Source organism: Ceratina calcarata, unplaced genomic scaffold (assembly GCF_001652005.2).
Source record: "Ceratina calcarata isolate Rehan_Ccalc_2016 unplaced genomic scaffold, ASM165200v1 scaffold358.2, whole genome shotgun sequence".
NCBI lineage: Eukaryota > Metazoa > Arthropoda > Insecta > Hymenoptera > Apidae > Ceratina > Ceratina calcarata.
Genome location: NW_017158804.1, coordinates 363,059 through 382,827, shown reverse-complemented (window position 1 = coordinate 382,827; position 19,769 = coordinate 363,059). Strand labels below are relative to the sequence as shown.

Below are 19,769 nucleotides of genomic sequence, written 5' to 3'. Positions count from 1 at the left end.
AGAACGCCAACACAGAGGGGTCGGAAGGCACAGGGTAGTGGAGGGTGTCGGTCTCACCCCAAAAACGATGGATCGTCGAAAGAAGATGTATGAAATTCCGGCGCCTCCCAGTCGGTTTTCTCCACCGTTGGAGTAGAATATATTGGATTCTGGTAGTCAATAGAGGCAGTTAGGGGTGGCAACACACAGCCAGAGGCCCCGGCGGCGTTTTATCACGCGCCTTGATATACTGGGCGGCCGCTGTTAGAGGGGTTAATCTCTCACGCTCGGTTACCTCCTATTTCTAACCTCCCCTTACCTATTTCGTTCGCGTCTAGTCTCCTCGTCCTCCACCCCCTGCTTCTGCTTCTCTCCACCCATTTCTCTTTCCCTTTGTTAATTTCTGCTAACCCTTCTGCTCGGGCGTCTTTAATAGCGTTAATAGAATGTACCTTGCGGCTGGTTAGCGAAAGCTACTCGCTCACTATTCAGTTGAAGACTAAAAATTAGCTAATTAATTGCCTGTAGTTCTATCATTTTTACAAGCACTTACAAGTGTCTAATAATTAAAATTATCTGCTGCCGATCTGAAAATACAATTGGAAATATAAAAATTCGCAGACCTATTTATAACATTGATTATCGTGTTGAAACACCAACTTGAGTATCGATGTCGAAAAGGAGTCAGCACGAAATATTCAGGGTGGGCCCAATATGGGTCCAGTGCGTTTCGTTCGCCTGAAGGCTCTTGGTTCTCCGTCCGCTGAGATGAATAGAGAAAGAAAGAGGGAGAGGAAGAGGGAGCCGGCGAGTTAAGGAGCGTATAAAGTATAAACCGGCCATTAGTATCGCTCGGCCACTGTCCATTGTTTCGTTGTTTGCTGAAACAATTGACGGGGGCCCGGGGACCGGTGTGTTCGGTCGTCTCGTTAGCGCTGCGCTTCCACACACAGGACAGCATTGTTCGTCGTTGCTCTGTTCGTCGCCGGACTCCGGTTAACACCCGCGGAAAAATCCTAATGAGCTCTCTTCTTCTCTCTCCCTCCCTCTCTCTTCCCTTATCCTCTTTCTACATCCCGGTGGACGTAACGCGGCGGGTTTAACACCTCCGCTCGATTTTCGAGACCCGGCTTCCCTTGTTCCGCGCGCGCACACACGAAGGAAACGCAAACGGTAATTGTTCCGGTAACGCACAGCGTCCAAACGCGTTTCCCCCGCTGCCTGTTGAATTCTTCAAGTTATTGTCCCTTTCGTTGATGGTTAATGTGTGGTATCGTCCAGCCGCACCGGCGAGAATTAATACTACAGTTATACGTATTATAAGAAAAGAATATTTACGCTAATCTGGTAAATTGTATTAATTTTGAAAAACGCAATTAAATTCTAATCCAGCAGTCTCAGCATTTTTGAAAGCAATAAATTTGAAATTAATTATGTACGTCTTTTAGCAAACGAAAACGTTTGCTGGAACAGTGAAGACAATATAATTGTTCATTTACAAAGCGCTTAATAAATCCTGAGAAGAATCTATTGAAAGGAGCGAACAGTAAACGGCTGTCGAGGCAGTAATTACCGGCGATGGTTGAGCAGAAACGTTGGAGACGTTTAACGGAAGGTGAGAATTAACGACGACCACCGTGAGGCGATACCATTTCCGTGCCGCATCGCTGCGGAAGAACAGTAAGCACAATTCATTGGCACACAACCTCTTTTTACCTCCTTATTCGTTAGTTCATTTCGTGAGAACCGAGAGGAGAACCGCGAAGGCGGCTTGTTAGAAGTTTCGCGGTAAGAAACTGGCAAACGATTCGAAAGAAGTCATGTGCATTCGCTTATCCGCAACTGAACGCAACTTGCTACTATTTGTTTGCGTTAATAATTCACACCTCCGTGAGTTGCAAGTTAAAAAATAATATGCTCTTTTGTATATTCTTTTACAGGCTGAGTCATTAAAAGGCGTTTGTGAAATAACTGGTTACTCATGAATTTCACTTGAATTTTGTATTGGACGAGATCTAGCATTTATTTGTTAAGAGATTAATACAAATTATTAGAATATTTCGTTGCGCAAAATTGACAATTCACGCAGTTAGCGTTGTTCAATTCAATCTTCACCGTTTATTTTCTCGTCGAAAGGCAGGAACGTCGATCAGAGAAGCATCGCGATATCTCGTCGACGGGATCTCGACGGTCGTTTAAGGGTATAAGGGAATAGAGAAAACACCCCGAGCCACCGATTCCCGATAGACCAAATTGTTAATAACAGTTCGCCCCTCGTTGCGCGCGAGATATCGCCTCGCATTACCATGTGAATATAGTCGTTCCTGCCGCGAGAGAGCAGAGGACACCCCCTCGATACATTATTCCACGGGGTGCTAATGTAATATGACGAAGGTCCGGACGAGGCGAGGGTTCGATATACGCTTATCGTTCCTCGAGATAAGAAGGTCCCCGCTAGTTATCCAGTTAGCGCGTCATTGTCCGATGATTTTAGATCGCCCACCGATACATCGTTTTAACGCCATCGAGGCCACGTGTAACAACCCCTCCGGCCTTTCCCCTTTCACACTCGACTTTCCTACGCTCAGTGCGCGCACGGGATATAGTCGGTTACTGAGACCGGGTAGTCGTCGCGTTGCACCCTCCTCGCTCGTTCCTCCAGATACGACGGGATGTACGATGACAAATGACGCTCGGGACGATCGATCTCTTCCAGCCAAACAGATTCTCATTCTACGAGAGACGAGATAACGTTTGATCGCGACGTTATAGTGTCGGTCTGCCCTTTGTTTGACTCGCGCTACTGAATCCTATTCGACGCGTTCTTGTAGTTTTCTAAGGCAGAAATATGATATAGTTGACTAAAACGGAAACTATCTGGGAATTTATTTTGAAATAAAATCAGATTAGATCAATTTTATAAAAAAATGCTGTGTATTATTGTACTTCTTACTACTTATCATGTTAAAAAGATTTCTGCAGATTTCTGAATACTTTGCTGAAGTTCGCGGAATATACATCTCCCGTTTGGTATCCGGGAGGGACGCGTGTGTGCACTCGTGCACAAAGCACGAGGAACCGCAGCGGCGCGGCGTATATACGATCCTGGGCCGGTGGTTCATAACTCGGAAGGGGCCCCGCACGAATGAAGTTGTCGTCGTAGGCCTTCTCGTCCTGCCGCGGCGAAACTTATCGGTGAGAGACAATGCGACGCATAAATATCTCACGAGCCCTCTCTTTCTCTTTCTCCACGGTGCGGTTCATGGGACCGCGGCGCACACGTGCACACGGCGATGCACCGGCACACGCGAGCGTTCCAGCGTGTTCTGGGTTGCAAGAGGGTCAAAGTGTCGGATACGAAGAAGGACGGGACAGAAAAACTGGCGCACGATCCCTGCTCCTACCGCCGAACGCTATAGTCTCGCAGGAATATTCCTGTGAAAGTTCCTGCTCACCATATCCAAGTCTACTTTCAGCTGTTTCCTTCTGCAAAACAACTCGATCCGTCGTTCATCGAAAATAGATAGACTTGAAATCGAACGATAGAAAGTTGTTTCAACTTGATTCACTCAATTTTTACGTGTTTCAAAAGTTATGAAAGAAAAAGAATTAAGGGTGAACTTTAAGCTCAAGGATGTTTAATTGATCTCCGAACACAATACATCTTAATACCCCTTTTCTGTTTGCACAGAATTTCCTTGGACATTTGTATAGTTGAATTAAATAAACTTGAAATCCGGTCCGACGATTTTCAGCATACGCGGTGAATTTTAACCGCCAGTCCCGCAAAAAGGATTAGGTAAAGGGTGAACAACTCCGTCGGAGTTCCTTGATCCCCCCTGCCGGGAACCGGGAGCGTAAACGCGGCGGCGACGTCGCGTAGGAGGCTCGAAGCGAGGCGGAATTTAAATAGCCGCCCCCGGGACGAGATTAACCGCCATTTTGCGTTTCCACCCTCCGGAGGGAGCAGCGCGGCACTCGTTAAAGGGAGGGAGACAAGGGAAAAACAAGATGGCGTTGGAGTGGAAGGGTGGTCTTGCCAGTCGCGACAATTAAATGCTATAATGGCGTTAATTATTGCAGGACGTCGTGCTGCCGGAATAGTTTTGTCCCCGCAGCGCCGCGCCGCGCGCTCTACCGAAATAAGTCTTGCAATTTAGTCTTTATTCTTTGCCCTTGGAAGTGAACAAGAGAAATCTTCTATTGATTTTTCGTAATACTTAATTAGTATATATATTCTTTTAAGAATTGAAATTAATTTTTAGACTTCTTAAAAAATTACTTGCGTATTCAAACTATGGTAAGCTAAATCTGCTGATTTCTTTAGTATACATTTTTGTACATGCTTTTTTTTAACGCAGTGATTCTTGGTTTCTTGATTTGTAGTCACAGTACTTGGAATGATTTTACTCAAACTTATTCTCGTTTATCGCACATTAAGACGATTCAACCGAGCGGAGTTTGCACAATGTATAGTATAGTTCGCTCGCTTGTGAAACGGAGCCGTGTAATGGTTGGACAGAAGCATTATTGGCTTAGTTCGTTTGTAAGTTAGAGGGGAGAAGAAAAAGAGGGAGTGAGATAGAGAGAGAGAGAAACGGAGAGCGGGGACAGCAGTTTCGCCGCCGTGGCGGGCAATTTTGGTTCGAGTTTAATTACACCAGCCCCCGAGGGACAATCAGATATAAACGGCGTACACGAGCGAGCGACCGCCTTCAAGCGACCGCCACCTCCGGCGAAAGGGGATGGAGCGAGCGGAGAAAATGACCGGAGACCGGTGCGCCTCGGTGACATTATCGGCGAAAAACGAGTGAACCTGGCAGCCTCGGTAATTACGAGTCTTTCTTAACAAATTTTTAATTTAACCGGCTTTTTTCCTCTTTCTCCTCGACTCTCGTAATAGGCAAACCCACGATAAATAATCTGTTCTAATCCGGCGATCTCTTTGTGGCTTGTGGCTCTGTTAGCTCGAAACTGAAAACGGTTAACGAAGATCGGGCTATTGTTTCAGCTGGGATTTAGGCATTCCAGGACATAATTGAAAAATTACATACAATGTTTTTCTGATATGTAGAGCGTCAAACGATGTATATTGAAAAATCGATAATCGATTATCGATTATGAAGAATCACGATATTGTTGTTATTCATTTCTAATGGCGCATCTGTTGGGAATTTCACAGTATATCTAGATATACATGTAGCTACAGCACGATAATAATCCTCTAGATAGCGTGAGAAAAGTCCTCTACATTGGAATCTGAAAATTAGGCTCGTGATCGAGTGCGATACTCCCAAGCATCCCGCTCGAGCGAGTAACTACAACGGACGCTTCGAAACGTGTGCGCCCCACCTTGACTCTTTTTTACACCTTCGAAATACTTTTTTCCATTGAACAATTGCCGCACCATACTGGAGTTAATATAGCGACGCGATTATAGACTCCGCAGCTTTCAATTCCATGGAATAAGACGTTTTATTCCCCTGAAACTCGGGTGGGACGGTGCAAACGGTATTCAGAAATTCGAACTGGGTCGTGTCCCCGAAATTCTTTCAATGGGCCGCGTTTCTCTCCTCGGATCACAATAAGATTCTCTCTTAGACATCTCAGGTTAACTTGCTTTGCTATCGTGGTGACTTTTCACGCTTTATTCTCAACGACTATGAGCCTATTGCTCCTTTTTCTCAATGCTACAAAGCCAAGGCCCTTTTCTCGTTTCCACTCGAGTGGAAGATATGTGGAATCGTAAGTTACATCATAATTTAAAGGTGGTTCTCTCTCGTTCGTGTTGATGAGATCTCGCAGTCGATTTCGAAACAAATCTACCATCACACACTCCAGAATATAACATAATGCAGGAAACAAATTAAAGTGAGATTAGTCATAGCGAGTTAAATTTTGTGAATGATATAATATTGAACTGTTATATCTATCTGACTTCCGAATGTAACGAATTAAAGAACTCGTCGAGCATCTGAAGGAGAATTTTATTCAGCCTCGTAACGACGACGCACCGACGCGCCGGCTTCATTTTAATCGATGCTTAATGGATGCAAATTTAATTCGGACGTGAAGGTTAGTTGTTCGCACGGGGAAACGAAGAATCGATCGGCCGATTCGAGGAACGTCGAAACTCGTGGCGTAATGAATTTATGCAATACCGGTGCAATGTCCAAGTCTGCTCGTATTGACAAAACTTCATTAAAATACAAAATCGTAATTATGATAATATATCAGGAATTTAATCGTTAATTCATGTATTCGTTTCATCTATATTTCATCTATTCTAATTTAGTTTTATAAACTTTCAAACTATTCCATATTTATAACTATTCCATGATTATAAAACATATTTTCAAAGGAATCAGTTCATTCATTCAAAATTAATTTGAAGAGCTGACCTCGTTCTACGCGCAGAGAAAAGAGAAGACAATTTTGTGTTTATCGGGAACGCGGTTAATTATCAAAGTGTTCTATCAGAAGAGTATAAAACATGCAGCGCAAATAAAGAGCTGTACGCAAGAGATCGGGATCTTGCGAAAGAGGGCAAGAAATCGGACCGTCCCAGAGTGCGTGGAAAAGACACGCGACAACGCAATTAGCGTGCGGAGACGATCGAAATCTCGATTAAAAGAGAACGGAGCAGGTATAAATTCACGCTCGAAAATCGGTGATTGCTGAAGCGACCGAGCTCTCTCGCCAGTCTGCGGACCATTTATCAGTACGTACGCGGACGATTCAATCGCGAGCCTTGAATTAACGTTAACTCCGTCGCGGAATCCAAGTCGATCTCCTTGTTAATTAATATTCCTCGCGATGTTGGTGTTGGCGAAAAGGAGAAAATCGAAACCGGATCGTCGAGGAACATCCAGCGAGAGCAGGAGAGAGAGAGAGAGAGAGAGAGAAAGAGAGATGAAAGAGAAGATAGTTAGTTAATCCTAAACCGGTTACAAACGCGTTTGGTCATCGCGATATCGTTCACTTACTAATTAGATGGATAAAAGACAAATACGTCTCGTAGTGGAACAGAGACGATTGATTAACAGGTTAATAATTGTATCATGAAAATCGTCTTCACCTGAAAAGGAATAGAACAGAGACTTCCCTCTAATAGATTCTAATTATCACATTTAAAGAAGTTCGCGCTGTGTTTCATATGCTCCGCGCATGGTATGATTAATGTTATTGCGAACACGCATGGTTATGAGCAGAATAAATTCATACAGTCTGAAAGCATTCGTTTGTAAAGTAAATTCTTGTTCTCAAGCTCAAGACAAAGTATGAGTGTACGAAGTAATCATTATCTACAGTTAGTGTCTGTTTTATTATACAGGAAATATACAATGCAATCGCTATACAAAAACTGCGAGTTTATCGATAGTACAAACAGGAAGAAGTTGTTTGGATCGTTGTTAAATCGTTGCGGTCGTCTACAATGAATCCTTCCGATGGAACCTTCTATCGAAGGCCCATTTACGTGACGCGTAACCGCGTGTCTCGACCATAATTTCGCGCAATTTATTTCGACGGCGCGGGGAGACGGTGCCCGCGGTGAATTGTGCGCTGGGGCTAAGTGAGCGCAAAGTGGTAGCTCGTGTACCCTCGGCCGTAGGTGGCCGACACGATAGCCCGAATGCTCGTATCGTAAACCACGCGTTATTATTGTTTCCAAACACGGCAAAAGCTAGATTCCATTCTGCACCCTTCGGAGAACTGCCTAACGGTCATTATCCAAGAGAAAAATAGAAACATGAAAGGACCTCCCTTATCCGAATTAATAGGAAAATAAGAAATTCGGATACAGAAAGTTATGATAGGATTGTGTTAATTGAAGATAAAATCGTCTGGATAGAGAATTTTATTAACAGAGTGCAGTTCGAATCGTTGGAGTACGTCTCTGCATACAAGAGTGAAAGAGGAAAGAGGCAATAATTTCACAATCGTCTGACAAAATTCTTTATTAATATAATTAAGACAAGCGAATAATTAACCAAAGCTGGTCTCGGCAGACGAATTCGAGTTATAATAATATCGCTATCGTCGGTTGTCATAATCAGCATTAAAAACACATGTTACGTAACAAATTAGCAACGAATACACATGTATTGACGAACACACGTTTTTTATTCTGTATACCGCTTTTTCACTCTGCTCTCAACTATCTCCTCTCCTGGTCGTTTCACCATGATTTCGTCGACGCCCAATCAAAATGCTAACTAATTTTTTATTCCGGCTCGCTTTTCCCGTTTCTTCGCGCACGTGGATTTCTGATCGTCTCTTTATTTACCATCGCTATCATTTATAATTAATAATGATTATCAATTCAGATTCACTCCGGATAGGAATAAATTATGTTTTCTTATACGTCAATGAAATAATTAAAGATAATTACGTAATCGACCGACAACAGTTTTATAGGGCTAGTCGTTTCGATGAAATGGTCATCATGAAATGATTTATCAGATTTTTTCAAGATCGTTTACAACTGTTCACTAAATTGCTTATTAATGTTCCGCGTAGTGGCAACCGTTCCGTATAAACAAATACTTTTTTAATACATTTCTTCTTGCATCATCGAGACGAAAATAGATTACTTATCTCTCTATTTGCACAGACAAATTGCATTTATTTTAAGCAACGTCATGGAACTTTTATTTTTTCTTTCCCGAGATTATGACATTCTGAACTATCATGTAATCATGATAGAAAATAAAAAATTGACGAATATCGTTTCACTTTCACTTGGACTTATGTGTATTTACGTAGAACAATAAAAAATTCCAATGAAATCGTTTCAATTACGCAGTCGTTACAAAAACGAATTAAAGAAAGATTTCACGAATACGCGTGAATAGTTTTTACATACGTATGTTTAGTTAAGTACATGCTTACATTCACATTTTACCAAAATACGTATCTGCAATCTATATGCCACGCGTGTTTTCTGCCACGCGCTTCATCGGAATCATTAATTCTATATCCCTTCTACGCGATGGTTCCGGAATTTATCGACGGATTAATTAATTTCGGTTACATAACGCCGCCTTTAATCGCTCATTAAAGCGATCGCGTTGCTCCCTGGCCGGGCGCCTTAATTTCAACGACCAACGGTGCTTTATTACGCTCGTAATATTCTCTCCTAGGCATTGTGCCTTTATTGAGAAACGTGGATGAATATAAATGAATTAAGTATAGGAGTTTCGTTTGACATTTTTCATGAACATTATTTAGAACTCGTCAACACGATTTGATAAACGATTAGAACCACTTATTCATTTTCACATATTATGTTGGATTAACGCGTAAGACATAAAATCAGATGGGTAAACGAGGAGTTGTTGAATTGTAACTCGCGACTATCAATTATCAGTAACGAGAAAAAAGTTATCAGAGCATAAATAAAAACGAAGTGCAACTTGTTAACGAAGAAAGTCGATTGATTAGGTAATTAAAAGACGCGAGAGTCTATATTCGCAGGTTGATGAGCATCGAACGAACAACTCTGTTGAATTCCTAAATGTTCCCTGGTCTTCGATGTTATGAATAAATTTTCGTGAATGACGACGCTTATTAACTTCGGGGGAAAGCGAAGAGTCGATCTCAGGCGCTGATAAAATATCCGAATGACGATTTTCCAACCCGGGATAAGATCACTGTTGGATAATACCATTCTCGTATCCGAGGCCAACGAACTGCTCGGTTTTCGAGAACGGGTATAGATATGACGGGGTTAACACCGCGGCACAGCGGCGTAACAAGCGGACCGGTAGTTTAGGCGATATCATCTGATCGATGTTATCTTCGCGCATGAAAGCAGCGAGCGAAACCAACGACGGCGAAGAAGCGACCGGTCCACCGATGGTGATCGCCGACTAATTACGCGATTAAAATTCAACTGTGCCGAGCGGAAAGCCGGAGCAATTTCGATAAGAACGAGCCGTGTGTGTGTGCTTCGTCAATCAATTAGAAAGGAAGAAAGAAAGAAGGAAAGAAGGGACGTTTTGTTCTTTCACTTTTTCCTCTCGCTTCGCTATCCTTTCGTAAGAGAATCGTAAAATCGTTGTCGAATCGTCAATCGCGTTAATGCAGGCCGATAAATTAGACGCAGTCAACTGTAATGACTCGACGGAAGTATTTAATTATTCGATTAGACGCGAGAGCGAGGCGAGGGATAGGGGTGAAGGATCTACGTTGTATGCGTCGAGTCGTAAACAGCTTGGGGTTACGCATGCTGGTCGTGAAAGAAGAAATTGTATCAGTCCTCGAATCGGCAATTAGTATCTTTAAATTGGCGCTAAATGGGTAATCGACACCCACATCTAAATCGAGCCCCCATCCTTCCTTTCACTTTCGCCTTGTAAAACTCCAAAAGATTTTAACGAACCACGCGTAAACAACACGGAACTTGAAAAGAACGAGTCTCGAAGATGAGGTAGTACAAGAATAAGAAATTAGCGAAATCTAGAGCGAAGAAGAAGCTGCGAAGACGAAGAACAAGAGAAGGAAAGGAAGAGAGAAGAGGAGGAGGAGGATTCGAAGAGCGGACGGGCCACCAGACGAAAAAATTCGGAATATTTATGCCCGGTATTATTAGCGTACCACGGCGATATCTCGGTGGGCATCGCTAATTAGGCCGCGCGAACGGGCCTTTCGGCAAACAGTGCTGGCTACTGTCTTTTTAAAGGGTTTCTCCTCTCCGGAGCGAGCGTAATCAAGATGGTGGCGCCATCCAGGCCGCCCGGGGCGGCTCGATTCCGAAACTAATTGCCACGGCTAATTTATTCCCGCGACATGTACGTGTACTTACGTATGCCCGTACGCACAGAGACGCCATTCTCGGCTGGCTACCGCGTAATCGTTGCGACGTAATCGAGAATGGTAACGCCGGCCGAGAGGAGAGCCGGGGTAGAAAACCGTGTTCACCTCGCAAAGATTGCCATCGATGCTCCGTATCCTAGACCATGGTACGTACATATGTATAATCGTAGTATCTCTTCTAACTTCTCTGGAGATAGTTGTGTTCGAATAAATGATTGCGCTTCAAAATTTGTAAACCAACTCGATATAACTGTTTATTTAGAAGACTTAATATTTAGTTAAACAACGTAAATATTTAAGTTTATTTCACAGTAATAATACTATTTACAGTATTAACAATTGATTTGAATTTAACATTATTCCATATGAAATTAAAAATTAGCGTTAATTTTAGATGCTCTGTTAGAGAGCCTCTGTTATCCCTGTAAATATTTTCATTAAAATGAAGGTCTGATTTTGAAAGACTCGGATCTCTCCGGGAAGATTGGAAACAGTGAAGACGATTTCGTGAAATATGACTCACGTCACATCCGTGGAGTGGGAGAATGGTGTGAATTGGTAGGATCGCGGTTGATTAGTTAACTGATGATTGCCGAACTTGTTAAAGGAGGTCGAAGAAAGTTTCTCCGAGCTTCAGATTGCTCAAACAAATTTCCTATCGGTTGAATGGCTCTAATTTACCGGCATGGCGCGGCTCAACACCTCAATAACGAATTTCAGATCCTCGAGCGGAATTGATCGGCGCCGATATTTTCTAACGATATCCCGTGCTCAAGAAAACCACTGACAACTACCGTATTTGATATATTTTTTTTATTTCAATTACGTTTGGTTACGGAATCATTTGTGCGATCATAAATTGTGAAATATTAGGAATACAGATAGATTATAAGCCATAGATGATTGAATAAATTAGTTCAATTTATCCGACCGCTGAGAACCTTCGCGGCTTTCGTTTAATTGCCGTTGGTAATTTATTCCAACTTTCTAACCGCTCGCGGATGGGTCGAAAAGGTATCGGCAAGCTGGCTTTTCAATTAATCGCCTCCCCCGCAATTCTTCCATGTTGATCGATGTTCAATGACGATGTATCTACACGAACGTATACGAGTATCGATTTTCATTAGTGAAGACTCGATTAGAAACAGTCGTCGTTTGCTCGACGCGAGATTTATGCGACCGCTCCTTAAGTATCGAACGATCTGTGAAAGATTGGTTATTGATTTTAGATTGGGAATTGACTAGGAAGCGTACAACAAGCATTGGTGCTACGTATACTGTAGTTTTATTAAATAAACTCTGCTATTCTCTGCGGCGTTGGTTTTACATTTATACAAAAGTTGGAAAATATCCATCGGAGGGTAAATTATCGTTCGTTATCGTATTTACAGGACTACACGAAGTATTCGGTCTCGATTATTATTTACACTTTATGTACAAGTCACGTTACAGGTAAGAACGTGTACGAAATTGGCACAGATACATTATAGCTCCCGTGATCAAAGCTATTGTCTCTTGTTCCTTTTGGCTTCCCCATCTCTCACTCTTACACCTAAATGATTCTCTTCGTTTAATTTCAATGATTTCCACTTCGGGTATATCCTTTGTAGATGCGATTACAATCTGAACTCTGACAATTCTTCATGCAACATGTGTCCATCTGACATCTCATTCTTATTATACTTATTATTACACCATTTCTTCATTTCTCCCTTGTTTCGAGTAAAAAATTTCATATTTTTCTTTCGATAGATAAATTTCCCAAAACTCGGCGTACTTCGAGCCATCCTTCAACTCGATTTCGTATAAAGAGTGAACGTTCGATACAGAACGAGTAGTTTTGGTATCTCGCAGTCGGTTTCATTCTCTGGATGGATGCTGAGCGATCGGATGATGCGGCGTCAGACCTGGATGAGACAGCATCCCAACGGGATAGAGACTTGCCGGTGCCAAGAGTCCCGGATGAGAACTGTACAGCGCTGCTGAATGTTGCCTGACCGCCGACATCCGCAATTTCTCGATTTCTGCTTCTTGCATTCGCTTCGCTTTTGCACGACGATTTTGAAACCAGATCTTCACCTGCAACAATGAATCCAGTTTCGTTATAGGCTTGGCTGGCTACCTTTAACGGGCCGGCAGTTCTGTTGCGGTTTCAATTTGGTCGGACGATTCACAAAACGATCAGTAACTTAGACTATATTATAAAATAAATCTGTCTATAGTACTTGAATTTTATTAAAAAAAGAGGAAAAGTATAACTTACGACATAAGTGATCTAATTTGTAATTAATTTGTGAAGAAACTCGGTAGAATCATTTAGATTTCCTATGCAAACGTCTAACGCGTATTTGCATTCTCGAAACAGGAGGGAAGATAATTATACGCGGAAACTTAGTCCTATTGTCTCTTGGGATACGGAAGCCCATTCGGAAGTCTGTGTTAAGTGACTCTATTTGTCGAGGGGGCTATAGGTTTCCGCGGCAAACGAGTGTGGCGAACGAATCGCCTTGTTGACAGACGCGAGAGACTAAAACCGCGTTTCGAAGTTAGTAGCGGCCTGGCGGCAGCGGCGTTGCGACCCGGGGATAATTGGTCGGTCATCGTGCGTTTCGAGCAATTTGTAGTCTATTAATAAAGATTCCCGTGTTGTTCACCAGCGTCCGGAATACTACGCGCTAATTACCCTGCATCTGGCAGCGAAATCTGTTCAGTAACTGATTCTCATGATCAACCGGTCCGTGTTCTACTACCAAGCGGAGAGACATTTCTCTTTTGACTTTATTTTAATAATATCCGAATTAATTGTTTTTTTATATTAAAATACTTTAAAACATTCGTGTTCCTAATTTCACATTAACTTGATTCAAAAGCAGTGACTAGCACAAAACCCTTCCTGAATAAGTTGGGTTGCGCCTTGGCAAATAAGTCTACCGTTTCTCGTTATACAATTTATGAATGAGCATAAGGGAAAAGAAATCTCACCTGAGTCTCGGTTAGATGAAGGGAGGACGAGAACTCGGCCCTCTCCGCGACGCTGAGGTATTGCCTTTCGGTGAACTTCTTCTCCAGCGCCAGTAATTGTTGCGTGGTGAAAGGAGTCCTGGGCTTCCGGTTCGGCTTGTGTTTCCTCAGGTTGCACTTGATCTTGGCCGGTTCACCGTTCTCTGCAACCGAAAGCAACCGAGTGTTCCGGCTCGAGGATCATCCATCGTCTCATCGTCTCGTAGCTTCTCGTCATTCATCGTCGCTCGCGCGGCGAAGCAGCGGAGAGAAGACGCGTCTCACGCGGGTTAGAAGCTGACCGCAAGCGTCCTGTTCTTGTTGCCGAGAGGCCAGGATTCAGGAAGCGGACCGCGGTTTTACGAAGACGGACGCGTACTTTTTAAGGGGCCAATTCATAATCTGCCTGCTCACGGAACGGGCGCCGCGCCGCAAACTGGCCTCATTACCTTTTTGTACCGCGACCGCAATATTCCGGCCGCGAATCGCTCCTTCGCTAACGCTACGTCGCTTGTATTCATTAGCGACGTATAGGCATCGTGCTCCCGGAGAAAGGTGCGCTCGATAATGGGTCTATGGAGTATGATTCTCTCAGAGGATTCGATACCATCGTGATCACGGCAATTTTTCCGCGGAAATTTGTTGCAATCGGTGTGGATACGTGACTTTTTTGGAGCATCTCCGGTACGAGGTTTTACCTCCGATCGATTACTAGGTTTTGTGTATTTTAGTTGCTGGCTGACAATAAATAGGGCTGTACGTTCGATTATTGACTCGTCTGGAGTAATAAGCGGTTTGCAGGTTTTGCGCGCTAGTCAAGCGGCAGGTTATGTTATTAAATTACTACAACCTCAAGTGGAACATTGTAGTAGCAACATCCATTATCCCATTCTAAAAAGCCCAGATACTTCCCCAGGCGCAAAGACAATTAAGCTTTGAATATTATTATTTAAGGTTTCATCCGAAAATCCAGGACAGGGACTTCGGAATTAATTGCTTGTTGGAATCGAGTATGACAAACGAAAACAATCGAACTCGATGAAACATGATGCCAGAACTGGAAGACGGAGACAGAGAGAAAGGTATAGGGAACTCGTGTCAAGATATATCGGTTATATTCCCCGAGATTTGTCTCGAGACAATTGACAGATTTGTAGAGTCGGAGGTGAACGGCTCTGGAAACGAGCGATCCTCGGGAACGGACGGCGTCGAAACAAAAGGCTAGGGGATTCTGAATTTCAAATTTTCCAAGACCCGAACTCTCCTCCTTCCAGTCCCCTCGCGCATGAAATCGCGTTCTTCCTGCTTCAGGATTCGCGAACAAGGCTTTTGCGATTCCAAAACGGTTACCGTGACAAGGAAGACTTGTCCTTTGTGCCTCTGATTCCTCATCCCTCTCTACCCTCCTTTGCTCCTTCTTTCGTTCTCTCTCGCTACGATTCTCTCCAAGGGTTCCAATTAGTCTCGGTATTCGAGGATCCGTCCCCGAAAACTACCCGGCCTGATTTTAATCCTTGCACCCGGGAAACGATCAAGAATGCGCATTCGAAATAATTAGCTGATCTCGCGATACGACGAAAACGATCCGCGGAGGCGGACCTCTGTTCAAGATTCTTTGCCGGTTGTTGCATAACTGCTGATCCTTCCTCACAACCGCGGAAATTGTAATGCAAACTCGTATAAATACTTTAGTCGACTGTATCTTGTAGGATAATCTCCAATGTCATATAATAATTCTTGTTAATTAAACTTGAATGTAGATTATATCCAGCTTCTCAATTAGAGAAGACGATTCATTCCATAATATTAGTTAACAGAAAAGAACTACCGCATGGGAATGCGAGTCAAATGAGAATTGACTGCTACGATAAAACGAGAACGGTGCCCTTTCGACGGATGCAAATTACTAAAATAATTAACCGATCTCGCTTAGATAATCTAACAACGGAGGCCGAGGCAAAAAGGTGAAATCTCAGTGTTTGTTGCGTTGCGCAACGTTTTCATGGACCACGACTTCTACGCGATCTTATTAACCCTGTCCGATCGATAAACGAGCACAAAGCGTGATCGTATAACGAAAACGAAATCCCGTTCCTCGATATCGGGTATATTTATCTTCATTATCCAAATGAATTGCCGGCTCCGATGAAAAGGCAATTAACTCCGACGAGTTGGCGTGCGCGGAATTGCTTCTAATTTATTCGTATCAATTCTCTCGGTAAAGCTGACGGAAACAAATCGTGCGAGGGGTTAAGTGTGTTTATATAGCGGTTAGTATGCCGGTACCGAAGATAACTCTGCAACCCCTGTTTTCAATCCCTTCCCAAGGCGAAGCGAAGTTTGAAGGGCTAGGCAATCTGCGTGAGGTACCTTATACGAGAGGCCATATTTCAGAATTACACCGCTTTCCCCAAAGGGTCTCGATTACCGTTGATTCTATTTCGCCAGCGAATCACTCCAAACGCACCCACGATAACCCATAAATTGATACAATGGTCAAAAGTCAACAGCACTGCCACGTTCTAAAATTATTCCCAGAAACACGCGGTAATTTATTTGGCAGTCAAATTAGTTATCTAATCTCATGAAACGTTCACAGTAGAAACAGATGTTTCGGAGAATGGACAGAATAATTTTCTTGTATGTAGACAGAATTTTATGTACTAAACGGAATTTTTGTAAAGACGTTTGAAGCAGCTTCTAAATTGGCGAACAAGCGATGCAAGCAATATTTTTTTTCCATTCATCGGCAGTTTCAACACCTTCTCCGCAATAATCGCCTATTGTCCATCGTCCGGATTCCACGAGACAAGAAACGAGCCACTGTTCCCTCGCCTCAGACTGGCGGCGCTCCGACGCAGCGAGAAAACTTTGATTGCCTCTTTAACGAGAGAGCCCCTGCGCAATTATCAAGCCGCGACCTCAATAATTAGTGTTAACGATGATTCAATCGGGACGAGTCATCCGCACGACGCGCTGCAACGTTCCGAGAACCGCATTCCTTTTGCGGTGATTTTAGGTGACTGACTGACTGCCTATCTCTTTCTCTCTGTTCTTTCCATCGTTAATACTGTCGCCACAACGACAGGCATCATACCTCAATTGGTCAATTACGTTTTCTTTAAATCATTTACCTCAGCGTCTCAATGAATAAAGAAATTACGAATTCTATGAAATGTAGGAATTTTCAAAACTCACGTCATTACAAATCCTCTACAAATTCTCGGATCGATCGCCTCTAAATCCAGAGAACAATTCTGCAACTACCTATACTTAAAACACAATGCGACTACATTGTCCGCGGAAATGCCTTCTCAATCACTCTCAAATTTCGGGCGCGCGTGTGAAAATAGAAGAAGAGTGAAAGGGGGGAAAGGATCGGCGAACGATGAAGAAACGAAGAGCGAGGCGACTTCCGTTCCTAATTTTATCCGTGGACAACAACGGTGCGAACCGAGTAGAAGCGAGGAATCCGTCGGCTCCATTGAACGAAACCACGATCGCATTCACGAACCCCGCGGACCTCTCTGCTCTTAACTATGTTACAATCGGGCCTTGTCTCGAACCACGAAAAGAATCCAACGAGGAGAGTCGATTGGCGGCCGGCCAGCGCAGCTCAAAGACGCGCCTCGCGCGCGATTGTCGTCGGTCCGCGGTTGACGAGCGATCGCGCTCTCTTTAAAACGGCGTAATTAAAACAGCGAGAGCGCACGGCGATAACAGTCCAACTCTCCTCTAATTGCTCCTTTCACCATGCCGCACTATACAATTGATCAAGTGTCTCGCATACCAAAATAGAAGAATATCTATCTCTTGCTGGTACAAGATAGCACGCGTAGTCAAGTACTAGTTCATATTACATATTTCATTACATTTTAACCACGAAAAATGAAATAACATTTCGTCGACGTCGTCTTGCACTAATTTAGTACAAGTGAAAGCCATACAAAATTCAAATCAATCAATTATACATTTGTAATACAGTTCTCCAAACCATAATACGTAATTCCTTTTTAATCGTCAAATTATTACTATAATTAATAAAAATTACAAACTTGCGGTTTGGTTATGTAGATTAAGTGGTATTGTTATAGTTAGAGAGTGAATAAAAGTTGATAATGCTCACCGTTTAAAGGTGCGTGATGAGAGAAATGCGATGGGAAGAAACTGGCAGTGGCTGCCGCGGCGGCTGCGGCCGCGGCCGCGGCTGCACCCTGATGACCTCCGCCCCAAACCGCGGGATGCAAACCGGCCGTGATACCAGAAATGCTTCCCAAACTAGAAAAGCCACCGATGTAGGCAGGGGTGGGTCTAACCGGTGTGGGACTCATCCCCTGATGAAGATCCTCTACATCGACTAAACTGTTCTCATCTTCTTCCTCTATGTCTTCCGGTTCCGAACACCTAGATCTGGCTTCGTGCGAGCTACTTCTAGGAGATTGAGACCCGAATTCCACGTGACTCGTCGTGGAAGCTTTCGGAGACGTTGAACGTCCTACTTCCGACGCGGAACCCGTGTCCGTAGAGGCTCGAACGACGAAATCGTGGATCCTACTTCGTTTCGGAGATTCTACCCTGTCTAGCTCGCTTTCTGAGAACCTGGATAGCGCTCTGGAGTCCAAGGAGCTTCTAGGAGAGTTGCATGTATAGGAGATCGGCCTGTGTTCTTGAATATTGGGTGATATTGACAAATATCTTGATCTGTAGTCATCCGAATATTTTTGTAACGCGTTTGACGCGATCGGTACTTGCTCCTGTCTCACTGGAGAGTAGGACGTAACCGGCGATGATCTGGGTGACACAGACGAGGTTTCTTGTCGAGAAGAATCCGATTTTTTAGTGTCGGCCAACAGTGCCGCGACAGAGAAGCTTAATCGATGAGCTGGTTTTGAAGTCGCCTGTGGCGCTTGAGCTTCGTTCGAACCTGGACTACTCGATGGAGGCGTCACCGGGGATGTCATCCTTAGTACTGTCATTCTTACACCGTAATCGGGACTTCTGCAGATTTATACGCTCCGACGATTTAACACGAGATCTCTTCAGTCTTTTATACGTGTTTTCATGCCTTTAATACTCCGTGAAAAATATTTCCTACTACCGTATTAATAAGTTTGTATTCTCTGACGAATCACTTCGTATTCTCTTCAGTCTTCAGTTATGTTAATACTTGAGCAAAATAATCTTTTTACTAGCGAGATCGCCTGTCTCGGTTCCATAGATCAATGCTCTTCGTCACTTCGAACTCCTTCCAATAAAGAATCCGTTTCAACGTTCTTATATTTCGAATACTCCAACTCTCACTGATACAATCGTCTCTTTCACAATCTCGTCACAACCTCTCGTGCACTCTTGAATCCAACGAACGGCGTCGGCGATCTTCTGCGGAGTCACCAAAGAGAACGACGACGTTCGTGACACGCTTGGCAGATGGGCCGATGATCCGGTGATCGACAGATCGATGGATCTCTTCTTGACCTGGTGATAGCTAGTAGCCTCTACTCGACTCGAGCTCTCCGTGTGGACTGACTTTGACCATCGTCGGCCGTGGCGGCGCTCGGGACTTTTTCGTTTTGCGGGCGGAGGCGCCCCAACCCGACCGAGTGGGGGTCCGTCCGTTGTTTGAAAAGAGACAGAATTTGGATAGTGGGAGGGTGAAAATGCGAGAAAGGGGGAATCCAAAAGTGGGCGAGGCCTTCCCGACGCAGAAGGGGCATTACTTGATAGCGCTCCGCCCTTGGGGTGGCCGGGTTTCCTCTCCGCAGCTGGAAGCGCGACCGATTTTTCCGAGCCTGGGATGAGTTTCTCCTGTGAACAAACACATAAGGGGAGGTAGAAATTATTCCCGAGTATGAAGGTAGGTACACATGGTGGGGATACGCTGCACAACGAGAGAGAGAGAGAGAGAGAGAGAGAGAGAGAGGGGAGATATTATCGTGCGACTGTACCTCTCTACCGTAGGAGACGGTATAATG

At 43.8% G+C, this 19,769-nt stretch overlaps 1 protein-coding gene across 1 annotated transcript; it reads right to left on the bottom strand.

Moving 5' to 3' along the window:
- Positions 1–12,059: 12,059 nt before the first annotated feature.
- LOC108625475 (muscle segmentation homeobox protein Drop) lies at positions 12,060–19,329 on the bottom strand. Its single transcript, XM_018025526.2, has 3 exons — positions 17,924–19,329; positions 13,780–13,961; positions 12,060–12,876 (listed from the first exon to the last, which is right to left on the bottom strand). Exons 1-3 carry the CDS (start codon positions 18,771–18,773, stop codon positions 12,658–12,660), a joined length of 1,251 nt encoding a protein of 416 aa, XP_017881015.1. The 5' UTR covers positions 18,774–19,329; the 3' UTR covers positions 12,060–12,657.
- Between the last annotated feature and the right edge of the window lie 440 nt (positions 19,330–19,769).

Coding starts and splice junctions, on each gene's coding strand:
- LOC108625475 (XM_018025526.2), bottom strand. CDS start 18,773: ATGACAGTACTAAGGATGACATCCCCGGTGACGCCTCCATCGAGTAGT. Junction 13,962..17,923: donor TCATCACGCACCTTTAAACG/GTGAGCATTATC, acceptor TTTCGGTTGCAG/AGAACGGTGAACCGGCCAAG. Junction 12,877..13,779: donor TTCATCTAACCGAGACTCAG/GTGAGATTTCTT, acceptor TCATTGTTGCAG/GTGAAGATCTGGTTTCAAAA.